The sequence below is a fragment of the Apus apus genome, chromosome 19, assembly GCF_020740795.1.
Source record: "Apus apus isolate bApuApu2 chromosome 19, bApuApu2.pri.cur, whole genome shotgun sequence".
Classification (NCBI taxonomy): domain Eukaryota; kingdom Metazoa; phylum Chordata; class Aves; order Apodiformes; family Apodidae; genus Apus; species Apus apus.
The window spans coordinates 725,250-743,441 of NC_067300.1; the positions used below are offsets into that span (position 1 = coordinate 725,250).

General features: G+C 44.4%; 2 protein-coding genes across 11 annotated transcripts in view; both read right to left on the reverse strand.

Moving 5' to 3' along the window:
• Positions 1-17,966, reverse strand: part of RABL6 (RAB, member RAS oncogene family like 6) — a 292,198-nt gene extending 274,232 nt beyond the window's left edge. The window contains exon 1 of the mRNA XM_051636505.1: positions 17,952-17,966. The gene's annotated coding sequence lies outside the window, so the exon portion shown is untranslated. The remainder of the gene's footprint in view (positions 1-17,951) is intronic.
• Positions 1-18,192, reverse strand: part of EXD3 (exonuclease 3'-5' domain containing 3) — a 286,268-nt gene that overhangs the window by 184,540 nt on the left and 83,536 nt on the right. For all 10 annotated transcript variants that reach the window (XM_051636482.1, XM_051636485.1, XM_051636478.1 and 7 more), the window contains 3 exons: positions 6,291-6,355; positions 2,011-2,178; positions 571-738 (listed from right to left, as the gene is read on the reverse strand). In XM_051636482.1, the coding sequence (XP_051492442.1) occupies positions 571-738; positions 2,011-2,178; positions 6,291-6,355 (401 nt within the window). The remainder of the gene's footprint in view (positions 1-570; positions 739-2,010; positions 2,179-6,290; positions 6,356-18,192) is intronic.

Below are 18,192 nucleotides of genomic sequence, written 5' to 3' on the forward strand. Positions count from 1 at the left end.
AATGCATCAGATTCTGGGTTTGGTGAATTCCTGTCAGTGTCAGCCATGCAAACTCAAATACATTAGTAACACATTTTGAATATGAGCCTCAAGGTAAAGAGGCTTTGAAACTGAAACTGAGAACCCTTTGGTTAGGGTAATCATGCAGGAACAGAGATTTCCAACCCCTCCTCACTGCAGGCAGATCGGAGATAGCACGGCAGGTCTATGACCAACCACTAAAATCCCTTCCTTTCTTGCCAAGAACAAGGAAAACAAAACAAAGAAAAAGCACAACCATCCCCTTAAATTCTCCAAATTAAACCCTATTAACCTGTTACTTTCAAAGGTCAAAAAAGGGATAGAGGCAGGATTCACTGGCATTCTGTACTCAGCCATTAGAAAAAATGAGGTTGAACGCAGCCTACTGAGAAGACCATGAGAAGACCATGCTAAGCTGGACCATTCACAGTGTGCAGCTGCTGTGATGAAATGGAATTCACATTGAAATGCATCCAAAAAAAGGACACAGACATTTAACAGAGAACTGGAGAGCTGTGTAGGTAAATTTATTTGAAAGACATGACCCACCTCTTTGTAGCTGCCCTTGTGATAAAGATGAGTGACATGTTCAAGCAAACAGTTCCGGTCTGCTGTATGGAGCTGGTAAATGCTAATCAGAGGGTCAAGAAGATTAGTTGGGCACTGGGCTAATATTCTGATTACACGGGCCTGCAGATTGCTCAGCTTGATGCCAGACTGAAAGAAAAATAATTAAAAAAAATTAAAAATTAAACACAGATTTAGTAAAGATGGCTACAATTCCATGGCAGATGAAAATCCAGCTAGTTTAAACAGTGGAATAAGCCAATTCCTTGGGAAGGGATTCTCCAATTTCCCCATGGAGTCTGCAAGCAGAAATCAGAACAATATGATACACTTTTTTTTTTTCACAGCATCCAATTTAAAAACACGAAATGTTTGCGGGACAATTCTGGAGAAGGCATATGGCCTTGTGCAAAAGACAAAAATGAAACTGGAAAAATGCCCTCTTTTCCTAACACAGTTAGTTAGAAATTCTCCCCTCTAGTTGCCAGCAGACAATCTTTGAATCCAGCAACTCCCCTCAAGGAGGATCTTACCTATTGGGCATAAGCATTCAATTTTCATTCCCAGGCTTGCTCCCAGGTGCAAGAAGGGCAGGAAAAGCAAAAGCATCATCAAAAGATGCCCAGATATAAGAATTAATCCTTTTGTTCCTACATGATCGTTCTCTTACGATATAGGAACTTCAGTGCCAGTAGCACTTCACTGCACTTCGTAGATACTGTAATGACAGAGCTCAACATCTCAGAAGAGCCATTTGGAAAAATGGGAAATGGAACAACACAAATACAAAATTATCTTGCAGTTCAGAGCCAAAACCATATACAAAAAAGATAAAATCTCAGTCAGTCAGACTATATGAAGGCATAAGGAAGGGTAAACATTAGGACATATAATTAGATGACCCAGTGTTACAAAGCTAATAATTCAGCTGCTGAAAAGTCAGACTGTTACCATTTTCTGCATTCCGGATGATAAAAGCTCCCCACCATATGGCAGGAGCTAAGCAATCCTACACTAACTGGCTTCTATTTGCAGAACTGGAAGAATATGCAGAGTGGATGACTGCAGTTGGTTTTATCCTGACAGCAAGGATGTGAGCTCCAGTGGGAAAATCTTCAGCCCACCAAAGGCTGCAAGATCAATGCTTGATCAAAGTGGTTTGATCTGGAAAGATGGAAATCCCAGCTTGGAAGGGGAAACAGCTCTCACATCATAGCTTCTAATATTGTTTCATTTTCAGGCCAGCACACAACAGATAGCAACATCTCAGTACAAATTTCACACCTCGTCACACCGTGTTTGTATGAGACAACAGAGAAGATGCTAGACAATGGAATAAAGTGAAACTGGGGACACTTGAGGGACATGAAAATCAACTGCCCTCTCCTTTCTCCCGGTTCTCTTACTCTCTCTTTTCCTAACCTGTTGAGCAGCAGGATGCTCTTTTATCCAAAGCTGCAACTCGGTGGTGATGCAATACCCGAGGGAATGCCCTTTCCCCTTCCAATCGCTGCTGCCTTCCAGTATGTCCAGGAGTCCTGCCAATGGGTCCTCCAGTCCTGCAAAGCCCCGCCTGATTTCTTCCTGGAGCTGAGATACAAAAACACATTGTCATGTACAAAAAGATTAGTGAATCCTCCCCTCCCCCAGCTGAACACAAAGCTTTATTTTTTTTAATTTAATCTATTCAGAGAGGTAACTGTTGCTATTCAGCCACCATCCACGCCTCCAGTGACTTTTCATGTCATTACAGATTCCTTCATGGCTCGCTGCACCTCAAACCCAATGGGAAAAGCAGCAATTGTCCACACTAATTATCCCATAAAGACAGAGAAGTTGTTCTGTGGGGCAGACAAAGGGGCTTGGGATTTGGGGGAGGGGGAGAAAAGAAGTGAGCTGGAGAAAGGGGTGTTATTAGGAAAACAGCAATATTGAAGGTAGAAAACCGGGCTCAAAAACATACTCTTCTCACAGACCTACAAGTAATAAAGTAAATAAACCCCTCTTCCTCATTCTTGTACCACAAACTTCCATATTTGACCTCACACCCATTTCAGCCTCAATGGCATAATGCTCCTCATCTAACCGGAATGTTTGGGAGCATCAACCTAGTTTGGGTTTTACACAAAAGATTAAAAAGAAAGAAACAGCAGAGTTCAAACTCTGTCAGATTGCCATCCTGCACATCTGTGTTCCTTTCCTCCAAAACTACCTGAGCAGGGTATTTTCTGTCGACAGGCTAGTGCCACTGCACATCAGGCACTGCACACCTCTGCATGGGTAAAGGCCTCTTGGAGGGGCTCATTACATGGGAAAACTCCACGGCATAAATCTTAAGAATCCCAGGGTGATGTGTTTAGAAACGTGGAGGAACTGGACACTCGTTTTGTGAATGTTAATAGGCTACTTACTACCCATCTGGTAGAAGTGATAAATTAGCAGTACTGAGCAATATCTTTATAATGTTTACATTAGAAGTAGTTTCCAAGGAGCTTGGAGGGTTGGCAGGGTGAAGAAGTGGCATCCTTCAGTACCCACAGAGGACCTTTCACTGCATGGTACATGTACTGGCATGGAGCAAGGCAAAAGCAGAGACAGAAAACTAGAAATCACTAAGAGCAGCTGCTCTCTTTCTTTTTTGGCTAAAAAGCAAAATCCAAAAGATGCACATTCCCGCTTGCAGCCAGCACTTGCAATTTACTGTATATGATGGCCCCAGTTGCAGCTTCCAATGGAAACAACATAAAAGTTTGAAGAATGACATGGAAAAAAAAAAAAAAAAAACCTACAGAAAATTTGCCAATGAATTTGTTCTTCTTTATTCATCGACAATATTTACTGGAAGACAGTTCTTTTCCATAGTGTTTTTCGTCTCTGGAAAAACCACAAAACCTATTGTTTATGACAGAAATTGTTTCTTTCTCACTAGGTTATCAAAGGCAGTATGAAAAAAAAGCTGATGACTAACAAAGATATGACTCTAGATAACAGATTTCTCCCTCTAAGTATTTCTCCCTGTGGCAAGAATTTGCAATGTTAAACACAGGGCTTCAGCTTCAGCAGAAGGAAAGGCGAGCTCTTATCCAACCACAAATATCCAACACAACAGCCAAAGGAAAACAAAGCAACTCGCCAACTAAATTGCAGTGTTTATAAAAGGCCTCCTTTCTTCTCCCACCCCAAAGCCCCACTTCAGCACATTTAGACTGAACAAGAGCTTTCAGCACACTGCTCAGCCCCAGCCTGTGCTGGAGACAGAGCCTGGGCTTTGGCAGGATGGGCTCAGCAGACAGCAAGGTCCTGAAAGAGCCCAGGGCTGCTTTCACACAGAGCATCTCCAAACACAACTGCCAGTAGCACTAACTGTTGTTATCTAGACTGTCTTGACTTTGTACCAGCTAGATCTTGACAAGAAGAGGAAAAGCTTCCTTCAAAACTTACAAGCAATCTGAAGGCTTCTATGGCAGGTATAGATTGAGGGGGGAAAAAGCAAAGAAGAAGAAAAAAAAAAGGCACGAGAGACCTAAATCAGAGAAGAAGGAGTGCTGTGCTGCCTGGCTCCTCTCTCTCCCAGAGAAGAATTCCTCTCAAACGTGTAATTGTCATTTCCATTTCAATTGATTCCCATGGCAGGGAATGTTCCTTGGGGGATTTCTACAGCCTGTCAGATCATGGGAATAGGAAAATTGTGTTGATGCTCAGACTACATACTCCTCCATTCAGTTTTGGTCCTTTATTTCCAGTCATACAGCTCAGTGCAGTCTGCAGATGCTTCCCAAGCTGTCTTTCCTACGACATGACCACCTCTTACAACCATGTTCCAGAAGCGAGGTCCTGCTGTGGACAGGTACCCTCCTTATGCTCAGGTCAGTCACCAATTTGAGACTGACAGCTAAGTCACACTAGTCAACAGACTGTAGTGACTGACAGTCATGGCCAGCAACAAGCAAAGGAGCTCCCTGCCATTTTCCCTGCCGTTTCAGTGGCCATGGACCAGACTGAGTCATACTTAAGTCAACTTCCCTTGTTTATTTGAACAGGAAGGTTGGATGCTGGTGGGCTTAGGACAACAGCAGAAAACCTTGAGTTGCACTCAGAGTGCAGGGCAGCATCTACCTCTGAAAAAAGTGTCTGTACTGGGTGTCTGAAGGGTGGTGATGCCCTGAGGATTAGCCCATCTCAGTGACAGAGTGATGGGCTTGTGCCAGAAACCATCAGGCACATTCAGGCTGTGGTTCCCACCTTAGAGGCAGCTGCTGCTGTGCCACTGCCTGGTCCCACCACAGTCCTCCTCACCTCTCTGAAAAGGCTTTCCTTCTGGTTCAGAAACACATCCTCCAGGTTCAGAATCACACTTCTGCCCGTGGGGGCAGAGAAGTGGGCCCGAGGGGGACAGACCTGCCCCATGGGGAGCTGCAGCTCTGCAAAACCACACGTCTCTCTGGGATGACCATTCCAGAAAGAAACTGAACAAGAGGAGCTGCAAGTGTGACTCACGGAGATCCTCAAGCTTCTCCACCCTCAGCAGGAAAGCTGTGGTGCTCTCTGCCCAAGGACACGTCGCTGGGAAGCTTTGTCTTTTTCAGAGTATTTTTCTTCACTTTCCACACACATCCCAGGGTACACAGCACAGAGATTTTGATGATTACTCTTTCCTACTGTTGTTTTGTGGGATTAACTGCCCTCAAGACCTAACAAATAATATTTTTTTTCCTCCAACTATAACAAAACTGGATAGAAAGCTCAAGGCTTCAGAGTTGCTGAGCTCAAGTCTATGTTGGTGACTGACAATTTGGAAAGGCACCTCTCAGACTGTCCTACCAGTTGTTTAATAATTCCGGCTGGGAGCCACAGACTGTCAGTAATGGAAAGTCTCAGTGTGGCAAACAAGGACAATGACTAAACACTCCAGACACCTTGGATGGAGCACGTACACCAAGACAGGCAGCTATGCCAGCCATGTCACACAGAACACATTCCATGTGGCTACGTGGTCAGCTGCAGGTTTTGGGGTCTTTTGGAAAAAAAAAACATCTCAGCTTTGAACCTGCCTGAACAACTCAGAGCTAAACATGGCAAACTCAGCACTAAGCTGATGCATCTAGTGTTTTTATTAGTTTTCAAGGTCCAAAATTTAGATGAAGTATATTTTACTCCCTATGAGAAATCTCCACATAGAGCTCATAGGGTGCAGTGTAAAAACAGAGCACACATTTTAAACAGGCAATTGCACTCACTGCTCTAAAAGGCAAAACCAAACTAAATCAGAAAAAATTGTCAAAATGCTTTGAATTTAAAAACTTTCATATCATTCCACTTGGCAAAGAGGACTTTTCTACTGACTTCAACCCTCTTTTTTTTCAGCCACTAAAAATATTCTTCTCCCTTCCCCAAAGATCCTCCATTTAATGCATTTTAAAAGTGTTTAAAAGAAAACAAAAGCAACTTTGATTATTTTTTTTTTCTCCTCTGTAACTCAGCCCTGGAAACTTCAGCTCTTTTATATAAGCCCCTGAGCTGCTTCACATCACACAGAGCTACCTTTTCTTTTCACTTCTTGCTGCAAATGCACAGGCTCTTCCCCTGTGTGCTGGAATTGAAAGCAGTCATGAAGAATTGCAGGTCTGACCTAAGCGTTCTGCGTCTGGACATGCTCTGCATGCAGTGATTAACTGCAGCATGGAGGGGAGGCTCAGCCTTACCTTCTTCATCTCTTTCATTGTCCAGAGAAGCTGAAGGGTTTTCAGCAATTGGAGTGGGTCCTGGCCTGGAGGAGGGGGAAGAGAGAAGGAGAGGGGAGGGGGGGAGAAAAACAAAACAAAACAGATTTATTGGCTCTGTACAGGCAGCCTAGACACACTGGTGCATTGTTTCACCCAAGAGAAATCAGCTCCTCCATGCCACTGTGTTTGAAACCACCAACCTTCCAACTGTCAGTCAGGATTAAAGTGCTAAAATCCCTCACTCTGAAATCCTAACAAAATAACAGGCATCATCCATGCATGGCTTTAACTAAACACCCACAACAGGCTCAAATACTGAAAAGTTGCATTGGTGTATTTACGACTAAATCATCTGCATCAAATACATACCCACTCATCACCCACCTCTCCCCCTTTTAATATTAAAACAAATCACTCACAGAATCATAGAATGGTTTGAGTTGGAAGGGCCCTTAAAACTCACTGAGTTCCAGCCCCCTGCATGGGCAGGGACACCTCCCACTAGACCAGGTTGCTAAAACTCCTAGAAGAGCAGGCATCTCACACAGGTTGCAAAGGATTACCAACACACTAATTTTTAATGAAACTGTTTTGAAGTGTTAACCTCATCCCAACCTGTGAACAGAAGATGCAAGAGGGTGAATTTATGGGCAGATCAGCCTCTGTTTGCATGGCAGGAAAAGGGCAGCCTTTGTGTGCTGGAGAGATGAGCCTGCCCATCACAGGCAGCCACAGGGGCTGAGCGCAGGCTGGGCTCTGCTGAGGTTCAGGAAAGATGAAATGCTGCTGTGATTAGTGACAAAGCCAAAAAAAGAGTGCCAATTATTTCAAAATAAGGTTATTTGGAATTTTTCTCTTTTACTTTTCACCTAGTTATTTGAGAACTTGCATTCAGCTGTTCCTTTGTATCTATTATCATTCATCATACCAGAGTTATTAATCACACCATTATTCATCACACCAGTATTTCTAAATCAAATGTTTAGGAATATTTCATTTTATAAACAGTAACTTTTTTGATACCTGGTTCTATTTAATTCACAATCATTTGCTTACAGAACCATGACTCAGAGTATTCTGAATGAAAATCTACTGCATGAAGTTTAAATGTGAACAATGAATTAAAAAAGCTGAATGAGTTCTCCAAAACCACTCCCATATATTTAGGGCACCTCCTCTTATGTTTTCATAAAGCTGAAAGAAAAAATGTTAAACTGACAAGGAAACATCCCCTCAATCACTTTCTGTGCTCTACAGTTCCTAGAGAGCTCATTTCCAACTGCTAGCTTTTGTGCTTACTATCCCATCTCACTTCATATTTCAGGTCACAAAAAGCTACTTCAACTGTGAAAAGCTCAACCTCGTCCAACTCAGCTCTGAGTGCTGCATTTGTAAAATATTTTAAGTAGCAAACTGATCAGTGGCCGAGCCAAGAGAGCGACAGTATCCCCACTCTCCACTAACCTCTGGGAAACACCAGCCAAATTAAAATGCCACATTTACAATTCATAAGATAATATTTTCTCTCATCTCTTGTTGTTCTGAAATCTTGACCTCTCCAAACACTGGCTGTTCTCAGCTACTGCTTTTCCTTTGGAATAAAGACAGTCTCTCTTTACAACAAATCAGAAGAAAATCCAGATCCCTTCTCCCCACGAAATTAGCAACTAACAGTCAAATTCAGCCCATGTGTGTTGCACACATATGTACACACTCTCCTCTTGGCCTGACTCCCAAATAAATTTATACACACACAAGAAAAAAAAAATTAGAAAGCATCCCAGTGTGTAACCAAATACACTGTAAATCTGAACTGTACTTAATGCAGTGAATAAGCTGGAATGATAGAGGAAATGAGAGCAGCCAGGGCAGCCGTGTTTCACTCCAGATACAGCCAATAATTTAACTTGTTAAAAAGCTTTCTAAACCTCAATCAACAGAACAAGCCCCTTCTTACGTGACTTTTTCCTACCTTACCTCCCTGCAGCTGAAACCTGATCTGTTTTTCAATGCACAGGCACATTAAATCCTCTCTCCAGACAATTTTAAACCACTCAGCATGTTGCCAGCAGGGCCTGTGCAGGCCCAGGGACAAGTAGGAAACAGCCTTTTCCTTCCCCAAGCCCTGGAAGTGAATGCACCTATGATGTGGTTATTGTAGAATCCCAGACTAGTTTGGGTTGGAAGGACCTTAAAGAACAAGGTCCAAACCCCCGGCATGGGCAGGGACACCTCCCACCAGACCAGGTTGCTCCAAGCCCCATCCAACCTGCCCTTCAACACTGCCAGGGATGGGGCAGCCAAAACTTCTCTGCTGGGCCAGTGTCTCACCACCCTCACAGAGAAGAATTTTCTCCTAATGTCTAATTTAAATCTCCCCTCTTCCAGTTTTAATCCAAAACCCCTCATTCCAACACTCTAAGCCCTTGTCCCAAGCCCCTCCCCAGCTTTCCTGGAGCCCCTTCAGGCACTGGAAGCTGCTCTAAGGTCTCTCTGGAGCCTTCTACTCTCCAGGCTGAACACCCCAACTCTCCCAGCCTGTCTCCAGAGCAGAGCTGCTCCAGCCCTCCCATCATCTCTGTGGCTTCCTCTGGACTCTATGTCCTTCCTTTTTTGGGAGCTCCAGAACTGGACATGTTTCTCCAGGTGGGGTCTCACAAGAGCAGAATAGACAGGTAGAATCCCCTCCCTTGACCTGCTGGCCATGCTGTTGGTGATGCAGCCCAGCACAGTTGGCTTTCTGGGCTGCAATATCTCCAGGAACATCTTGGGCTGCTGCCAAGGGCCACTGCTGGGCAGCAAGGCCAGTGTCGAACCACTGGGGTAGGAGAAGCTCAACCACGGGCAGGGCAACCACCCACCTTCTGGCATGGCCTACCCAAAGGTTTTGCTCTCTGTGTCAGCACAGGGCTGCTTCCTGCCCTACGTGGGGAAGCCTTAGAAGACTCCAAGGATGAAAAGTTGTCAGAGGCTAAGCATTACAAAATAACCATCAAGCAGTCCCTCCTAGAGTCAAACATAAACAAGACAACAGAGCAACAGGATGCTTTTGCCCAGTCTTGCCAGAGTGGACAGATGCTGCAGTTCACATTGGATCTTGAGCTATTGTATCTCACTACCATCCAGATAGAAGATAAAAATGTGAAGGTCCATATGATTTTGGGTCCTGAAAGTAATGAACAATTAATCTGTTCTCTCTCCTGCAGGAACTCTTTGGGGGACTGGCATCTTCACAGTTCTCCTGGCACCTCTAAAGAGTGAAAAATCATAGGAACAGAATGGTTTGGGTTGGAACAGTTGGGTTGGATTGAAAAATGAGTGTCTCTGGCATGGACAATGAAGCAATAACAGCATTGTTATACTGCCATGGAATACCAGAAAGGTTTATGCTCATCCGCATCAGAGAAGGAACCAGAGAAGCAGCAGGAAACTAATGCCAGGATATCCAAGGAAAAAACACAAGACCTTACAAGGACTTTCATAAACTTTGCAGAACAGGTCTGGAGAGCAGATGATTCTCAACACAAAAGGGAGAGAGGAAGAAATACAAGGGAAGGAAGAACAAAGAAAAATGACTGAAAACCAAATGGTCATAACAGAACCACAGGTGCTTCTGGGCTCAACTCGGAGGACAAGAACAGGAAAATTCTGCAGTGACTCTGGGTGCTGTAGTAGGAGCAAGAAAAAGAACTACCAAGATAACACGTATTAGAACAGTGACAGAACAGAGCCTGCAAAAACCAGGGCAAGCCATGGAGGCCAGAAAAAGACTGTAATATGGCACACTAGGAATACCCAGAATGTCCACTTCTAAAGGAAAGTTAAATTCTGCAGGCTCCTAGATACTGAAGAGACATCCAGCTATCAGCAAGGGTCATTCAGTGAGCAAATCAAACAAGCCAAGAACGAGGCTACCTAAAACAGCTTAAAAAAACAGTGTACAAGCAGAAGAGTATCAGCTGCCCCTGCTCCCCACTGTGAGCAGCTCAGGACAGACAGGTCTACCAGGGTGGAAGAGGCCAAGCCATGACCCAGGCAGCTGATCCTGAGGTCAAGCTCAAAGGGAAAGTGCTCAGTCTGACCCTGATCCTTCACAGCTCAAAAGAGTGTTGCAGACCATAAAATATCTGGCAAAGCTTCACCAAAACAAGGTTATAGGACGTGGGTGGAGATCTCAAAAAGACGCATATACACCGACTCTGTCAAGACACAAACGACCTTGATTTCTTCATCTGATAGTTTCTCCAAATAGTAGGTTCCTGTTTTAAAAATGTTGACATTCATATATTTCCTTTAAACATTTTTCATTCCAAAAATAAATTTCCTCTGCCCTGAATCTGGTACCAAAATTAGAGGAGATGGTAAATCAAATCTTTTCCAGTTCTCAATCTCTGTGGTTATATTTCAAAACCATATAAACCACAAGGCTTATATTTTTGAGTTAGAAAAGTGCCTTTGAGGAAAGCCATAAACTACTTTCTGTTCATTCTGTTTCCTTTGTGTGCACATCACTCAAGACCTGCTGTGATCACAACAAAAGCAGTGCCCGAGGGCTGGTGAGGTAAAGCAGCCGGTTGGCTCTTGTGTCCTTGCAAAATTCTGCTGCATTATTCACTAGTTTGGCTGAAACGACCTGGCACCAGAAACCCACTTTTGGACTGGGGCTCCTTGTGTGTCTTGCATGAGGAACATGAGACATCCAGCCCCTGAGGAGGAATTTACTAAAAAAAAAATAATAATAAAGCAACCACAAAATAGGAGGCTAATGGGGCTGAAATGCAGGATCACAGCTACCAAGCAGTCAATTACAGCTGAAATTCACGGACAGAAAAGGTCAAGAACAAAATGCTAATGGTTAAGTCTTCTTTAGGCAGGCAGCTTACACCTCTGCCTTGCAAATTACCAGGATTTTAAGAAATGTTTAATGGAAGATATAATTAACCCAACCCATCCAGTGAACAGGGAACTTTTACTATTATCTATTGTTCCGTGTGCCTTCTGCTCCAACAAAACCCTGAAATCCATCCTCTGTGAAAACCCATGTTAATCTAAAGCCTTTGAGATGTTCTTCTGAAAGGAAAATAGAAGTTCTAGATAGTTCCATGTCACCATAAGCACAGTTAGCCCATTTGCACCTAGAAAGTAAAGTATATAACTGTGTAGGCAGTGCATAAACTGGGGGGCAGAAGCAGAGCTGTTCAGCCAACTCCTGTTTCAGCAGCACAAGGGGCACACCCAGTGCTGAGTGATCCGAATTCCATCTGCAAACCAACAGTGTGCCAGGTGGATTAAGAATTAATCAAAGTCTCTTATAAAGAACCTACTTTCTCTCAGTTTTTTTTTTCAGGAAAGTGTCTGTATTTCACACCAAGTGTGTGGTATATTTGTAGAAGAGAAGGCTGGCAGGAAAGAGCAAATAATATCACTTGGATGATGCAAAAAAACAAATGCAAACATCTTCTGGTGACAAATTTGGAATGACTAAGAACAGGCTGATTTCAATAAAGATGCGAAATTCATACATAGAAGCTCACAGATTTTCACACCTTCTAGGTTGTCTTGCTCTGCATACTTTTAATTAGCACACACAAACCATCCAGGTTTAAGTATTTTTGAGCTTCAGAAAATTATTCCATATCTAATTTCTCCTGATGATGTGAAATGACATTTAAAAGAGACAAAAAAAACCCAGGAGAATACACAGTATTTCATGTAATACATCTAAAATTCTGTCTTGTAATTAAAAAAAAGTAGGTAATGTAGATACAATAAAGAATCAAAAAGTAAAATGCTGTATTATTTAAAATAAGTAGAAAGGCTTCAGAAAAAGCATGTATAGATGAATATGTGGGTATTAGCCAGCAGGGCATGGCAGTGCCACTCTCATTTTGCTTTGCAGGAGGCTTTTTCAGTAACTTCTCGGACTTACATGGAGAGAGATTCCTGACATGCTGCAAAACTATGGGCAGGGTAAAGAAGTCCTACATACTAGAATCATAAAATGGTTTGGATTGGAAGGACCTTAAAGATCATCCAGTCCCAACCCCCCTGCATGGGCAGGGACACCTCCCACCAGCCCAGGCTGCTCCAAGCCCCATCCAACCTGCCCTCCAACACTGCCAGGGATGGGGCAGCCACAGCTTCCCTGGGCAGCCTGAGCCAGGGTCTCAACACCCTCACAGCAAAGAATTTCCTCCTCATCTCCAACCTCAATCTCCCTCCTCCAGTTTTCATCCATTCTCCCTCATCCCATCCCTCCCTGCCCTTGTCCCAAGCCCCTCCCCAGCTTTCCTGGAGCCCCTTCAGGCACTGGAAGGTGCTCTAAGGTCTCCCTGGAGCCTTCTCTTCTCCAGGCTGAACACCCCAACTCTCCCAGCCTGTCTCCAGAGCAGAGCTGCTCCAGCACTCCCATCATCTCTGTGGCCTCCTCTGGACTCTCTCCAGGAGCTTCATGTCCTTCTTATGCTGGGGGCTCCAGAACTGGACATGTTTCTCCAGGCGGGGTGGGAGAATCCCCTCCCTTGACCTGCTGGCCATGCTGTTGGTGATGCAGCCCTGAACATGGTTGGCTTTCTGGGCTGGAATAGTCACCAATCAAAACAGATACGAAACATATTAATCACTTTTAAAAAAACCATTAGGATTATGCTCGCACAACAGTGTTTGGTCTTGTCACAACACCCCTCATGCTGAGGAGTCCCCTGCAAACCTAGGAACAAATGGGGAAATATCTTTGAAAACGGTTAGAAATTCAGAGGACAGGAATCCAGTCACTGCTCCAGAGCATCCCTGCAAAGCATATTCCCCAGAGCTGGGAACTTGGGGTAACTTCTTGCTTATTACTGTTTCTTTTGGAGTAACTGTCATGTTTCCATCGTAGGTGTATCCAGTTAAATTGTCACCTTGCAGCAAGGCTAATGTCATGCTCTTCCTTGGTTTCAGAGGTGGAAGAGCAAGGGTAATTAGTGCATCAAAAGCTGCAAAAGAAAGAGGCAGGACACATTGTTTTAGCCAGTCAGAACTTGATAAATGCAATATCCTGCAAAGTGTGTTTGCTGCTACTGCTGCTCCATCCCCCCGCACCAACCCACCCTGCATTTCTGATTGAGAACACGTGTTCTAAATGACATTTAATGGCATCGCCATCATTTGCCTGTGTTTTTCCAAACAGTGCCAAGAATTGTATTTCCTACTTCACCCACAATGAAATGCAACCTCTGCTTCTTTTGTGTCTGCCCTCGTACAGGAGTAGAGCTGGGACAGCCACCATCCTCTGCAAACCCAAGGTCAGTTTTTCCCTTTTTCTCATTCAATTCACTTACTGAATGTAAAAGTCACAAAGGGTTTTGCTTAATAGACATGCCCCTGGATGAAATAAGTTACAACTGGTAGGGAAGAGGTAAACAAAAAGCTAGTTTTCCTCATAAAGAATTAAAAAGCCAAACAACTTAGCAAGCGGCCAAGAAGGTAGAGCTCCAAGCTACCAAGAAAAAATGGGAAGAAGAGCAGAAGCAAAGCAAGGGCTTCAGCACCTTTTGGCATCCCCCGTGTTTGGCCCATGCTCCCCCCACACCTCCATGCCCCAAACATCTGCTGCAGAGAGGTCTGGGCCCCTCACACCATGGCTGTGGGGCTGGCTTGTGAATGCCCATGGGTGCTGCTGGAGCACCTGGACCTGATGGCCTGGAACTTCTCCCCAAATTAGCACCAACAAACTTGCTCTCAGGGGCAGAGAAGGGAGCATGGACCTGCAGGCACTGCACCCTGCACATCAGTTACCTAACACATGTCCATATCATCCTCTAGTCAGATCTGGAAGTTCACAAAATCACAGAATCATCCTGGTTAGAAAAGACCTTGAAGATCATGAAGTCCATCCGTAACCTAAATCCACCAACCATAATCTAAATCTACCCATTCAGTGCTTAAATTATGTCCTGAAGCACCACATCTATATATTGAAGCTCCATCCCTGGAAGCATTCAAGACCAGGTTGGATGGAGCTCTGAGCAGCCTGATCCAGTGGGAGGTGTCCCTGCCCATGCATGGGGGTTGGAACTCAATGATCTTTAAGGTCCCTTCCAACTCTAACCATTCTATGATTCTATATTTCTTTTAAACACTTCCAGGGATGGTGACTCAACCACCTTCCCGGGCAGCCTGAACCAAGGGGTCTACAGCTCTTGATTGTCCTGCCCTTCCAGTTCAGTTGCATACAGATGTCTTAAAGGAGATTGTTTTTTTTCAGGAGTATCACTCAGATTCCAGTCACACCACAACCCAGATGAACTTCCAACACATCGTTCTTCACCCATGCACATTACTTTTAATGTAAGCTGGCACCATCCTGGGGATGGGTTGGATTTTCACTCAACAGAGCATCCACTCTTATGTCAGATGCACCTGCACCAAGGGGGTCAAAGGCCCTTTAATGCTTTCTCATGGCAGCATCTGTGCCTTAGGAAAAACAGATATTTCCAGGAATGGCAACATTCCTCTTCCAAGAACACTATGACTAAGGTGTAACCACTTGGTGATTCATCCCAGTCTCCACCAACTGCAGTGATGAGACTCCCACTAAGAATAAAGCCCCCCAGAGCTATTCCCTCACGGGGAAATGTCTCCAGCAGCAGCGTCTGCAGACAGGCAGAGGAATGCTGCCTGATCAATTTAAATGTTAATTACATCCCACCACTGAATCCTCCAGTGCAAAATTTACAAGAAGATCAGATGTCACTAAACCATTTCAGAAGCAATAAATTGCTCTGCTTTAGCACAACTTCCAGGGCTCCAAAACTCACTCACCATCCCCACTACTGGTTCCTTTCCTGCACCTCCCACAAAAGACAAATAGAATTTTCAAATGTAGAACTCTGTGGGTTTAGCTGAATTCAAACACCAAGGAAATGAAGCAACAAGACAGAGAGGGTCCTTCTTTATAGGATATGTTTGGCTCTCTCCAGCCTTTGGCTGGGTTTCCAGTTATAGCTGCAGCTTTCTAATCGACAGGGCTTTGAACTGCACCACCCGGAACGCTTCAGATCTCAGAAAGGCAGTAACACACACAGCTACCACAGCCCTAAAAACTCCATACACCACACACCTCCCCTGTAATTTTAACATTAGAGATTTTGCCTTTTGGGAGGTCTGTGAGTCTAGATTCAGCAAAGGAAAAGCATTTATGGCTTGTTCATCCAGTTCTTCATTCACGCATTGGGATTCACCGTCTGCACTAACACAGCCAGTAGAAGCATCTGCATCAGACAGGAGAGGGAAAAAAGAAGGAAAAAACCCAAAAAACTCTGTAGGTTCCTTACTTGTAATCACCTGATTATGAACATTAACTCATTTGCAGCAGCCGGAATCTGTGACCGTTTCTGATGCATTTTCTTCCAGCCTGTGATGCCCTGACGTGACAGTCACCTACTCCCACCTGCCAGAGCAGAGGAGACCTGCAGGTTGTGGGTGGGCTTCCCCTGCACTCTGCCTACAGCAGATGAAGTTCCCCTTGACTGAAATAGGGGTGTTGACACCCCCTGACACACTGCCACAACATGGTCCAGCCAATAATTTCAACTGCAGACCCAGTGTATGTTTAGGTTCACAGGCCAGACAGAAAAGGCAGGTCAGCCCCAACCAACCCCTCCCACCTCAGTTCTCTCCCTGTAACAAAAGCTTCATCTGAATTCTAATGAGACAGTTGTTTCACTCAGCAGAAAGCATTTTGCTTCCATTTTTTTTTTTGGGGGGGAGGTTCAGCATCTGGAAGCTGATCTTCTTGTGGCTCTTTGCCATCTTTCACATAGACTTTATTAAATAAAAACATCTAATTCAATTATGTACCTTGCATGCAGGACAGCAAGGTACAGGCCAGCAATTCCTGAATTGCAGTCTCTCGTTTTGATCTATTGAATGAATGTGACAGCATGCAATATTACATCCCAGGGTTAGCTCTGCTAATTATATTTTCTCTAATATCCTTGCAAAAGCTTATCATAAAGCATCTGGCTAAACACTCAGTCCCACTTTCACGTTTCTCAGTTGATCCTCCTGGAGAAAAGCTGGAATTCCTCAGATGCCATTAGCTGAGCCCACCCCTTCCTGGAATCACTATGTTAAGCCCTACCTTGGTCTGTGCTGCCCACTATATCTTTATTGAAAAGTCAAAACACAGAGATCAAGCAGGAATACAGCTGGAAAGGGAGGAGCACAAGCAGAACACTGAGAAAGATGAACTGCCAAGCTGGAGAGGAGGAAGGGAAATGAAGGCTAGTGGGTAGAGTAAAAGTGTATTGAAAGCAACAGAAGTTTTTCTAGAAAAAGAATCTGGTCTTTCTCAATGGCAGTAAAAGTAATTATTTTACTAAGAGCAGAAGAGATCCATTCCATTCTGAGAAATATGAGTTATGAAAACATAATAGGAAACCTCACCATTTTGCTAATACATGCTCTATTTCTCAGTGAGTCAGAAGTTCACATTCTTCTAATGCAACCTCCCAACTGAAAACAATCCCCACACTTCAAGCAAAAGAATAATAAAGCACACATATGCTTCTTATAAAACAATCCTTACAAATAACCATGGGTTTTGTTTTCATAGAGGCTAAAATTCATCATTTCCCCCCTGAAAACACAGATCAAACAAAATGCTCTCTCATTAAAATAAAAGGCTGGCTTCTCTGAGCAGAACAGCCAAGAACATTTTCCTCTGTATTTTCTTAGCACTTTTTGTCAATGAAGAGAAAGGAGAGTTGCTGACCAGCCCCTGCAGGCTCAGCACATCTCCACCCCAGCACCTCAAACAAGGACCTTCCTCTCCCCTTGCCCACCTCAGCCCCACAGACACTCGCACTCCTCTCCCACTCAGTGCACACAGACACCTGAACAGCAACAACTTCTGGGCACTGCACTCACTGTGGGAGCAGAAGGTGCCCTTCAGATCTGGTGCCAACTAAAGAAATAAAAATGAAACCTCAGCAAGGAGCTTCTGAGCTCTGGGAACATCCTCACCCAGTGTCTGTGATGACCCACTCTTGGGGAGCTGAAATATCCCTTCCCCTTGCCCAGTGGCAAAGGAGAGCATCTCACAAACACGTGGGTCACCACCTCAACACACACAAGTAATCTTTGGAGACTTTCAACACACCCTGGCTTGGCAAGGAGAAGTGAACCTATTTTTTCATAAGCAGCCATTCTAAAAATAATACTAAGAAGTTGCTTTCTAGGCAGGTAATGAAATCCAAATTAATAAAAGCCTAAAAATATAACAGCCATTAACCTTTTGGAAGTAATTGGCAACACTTTTAATGGTTTCCTCATCTGTTAGATGGGCTATAACCTCAGTATTGTCGGTGATTAAGCATCAAGATGACAATACAATTCCTACCACTTGGAGTTGCATGGTGATGGGAGTCGGGGCACAAAGACCTCAGTGCTGCAGAGGGAAGGGTAAGGAGCCAGTCTCCAAATCCTGGAGCACTGACAACACCCACGGCCCTGGACTGAGCCATTGTTCACCTCCCAGTGCTGGGCAGTGGGGATGCCCTACCAGACCTCCACAAACCCAGGAACAGACGGGATCTGCCACAGCCAGGTAGAAGTCCATGCTCCTACAGTAAATTAATGGCACTTTCATGGCACCTCTGCTCTGGAGACAGGCTGGGAGAGTTGGGGTGTTCAGCCTGGAAAAGAGAAGGCTGCAGAGAGACCTCAGAGCACCTTCCAGTGCCTGAAGGGGCTCCAGGAAAGCTGGGGAGGGACTTTGGACATGGGCAGGGAGAGATGGGACAAGGGGTAATGGTTTTAAACTGGAAGAGGGGAGATTTAGATTAGACATTAGGAGGAAATTCTTCCCCATGAGGGCAGTAAGGCACTGGAACAG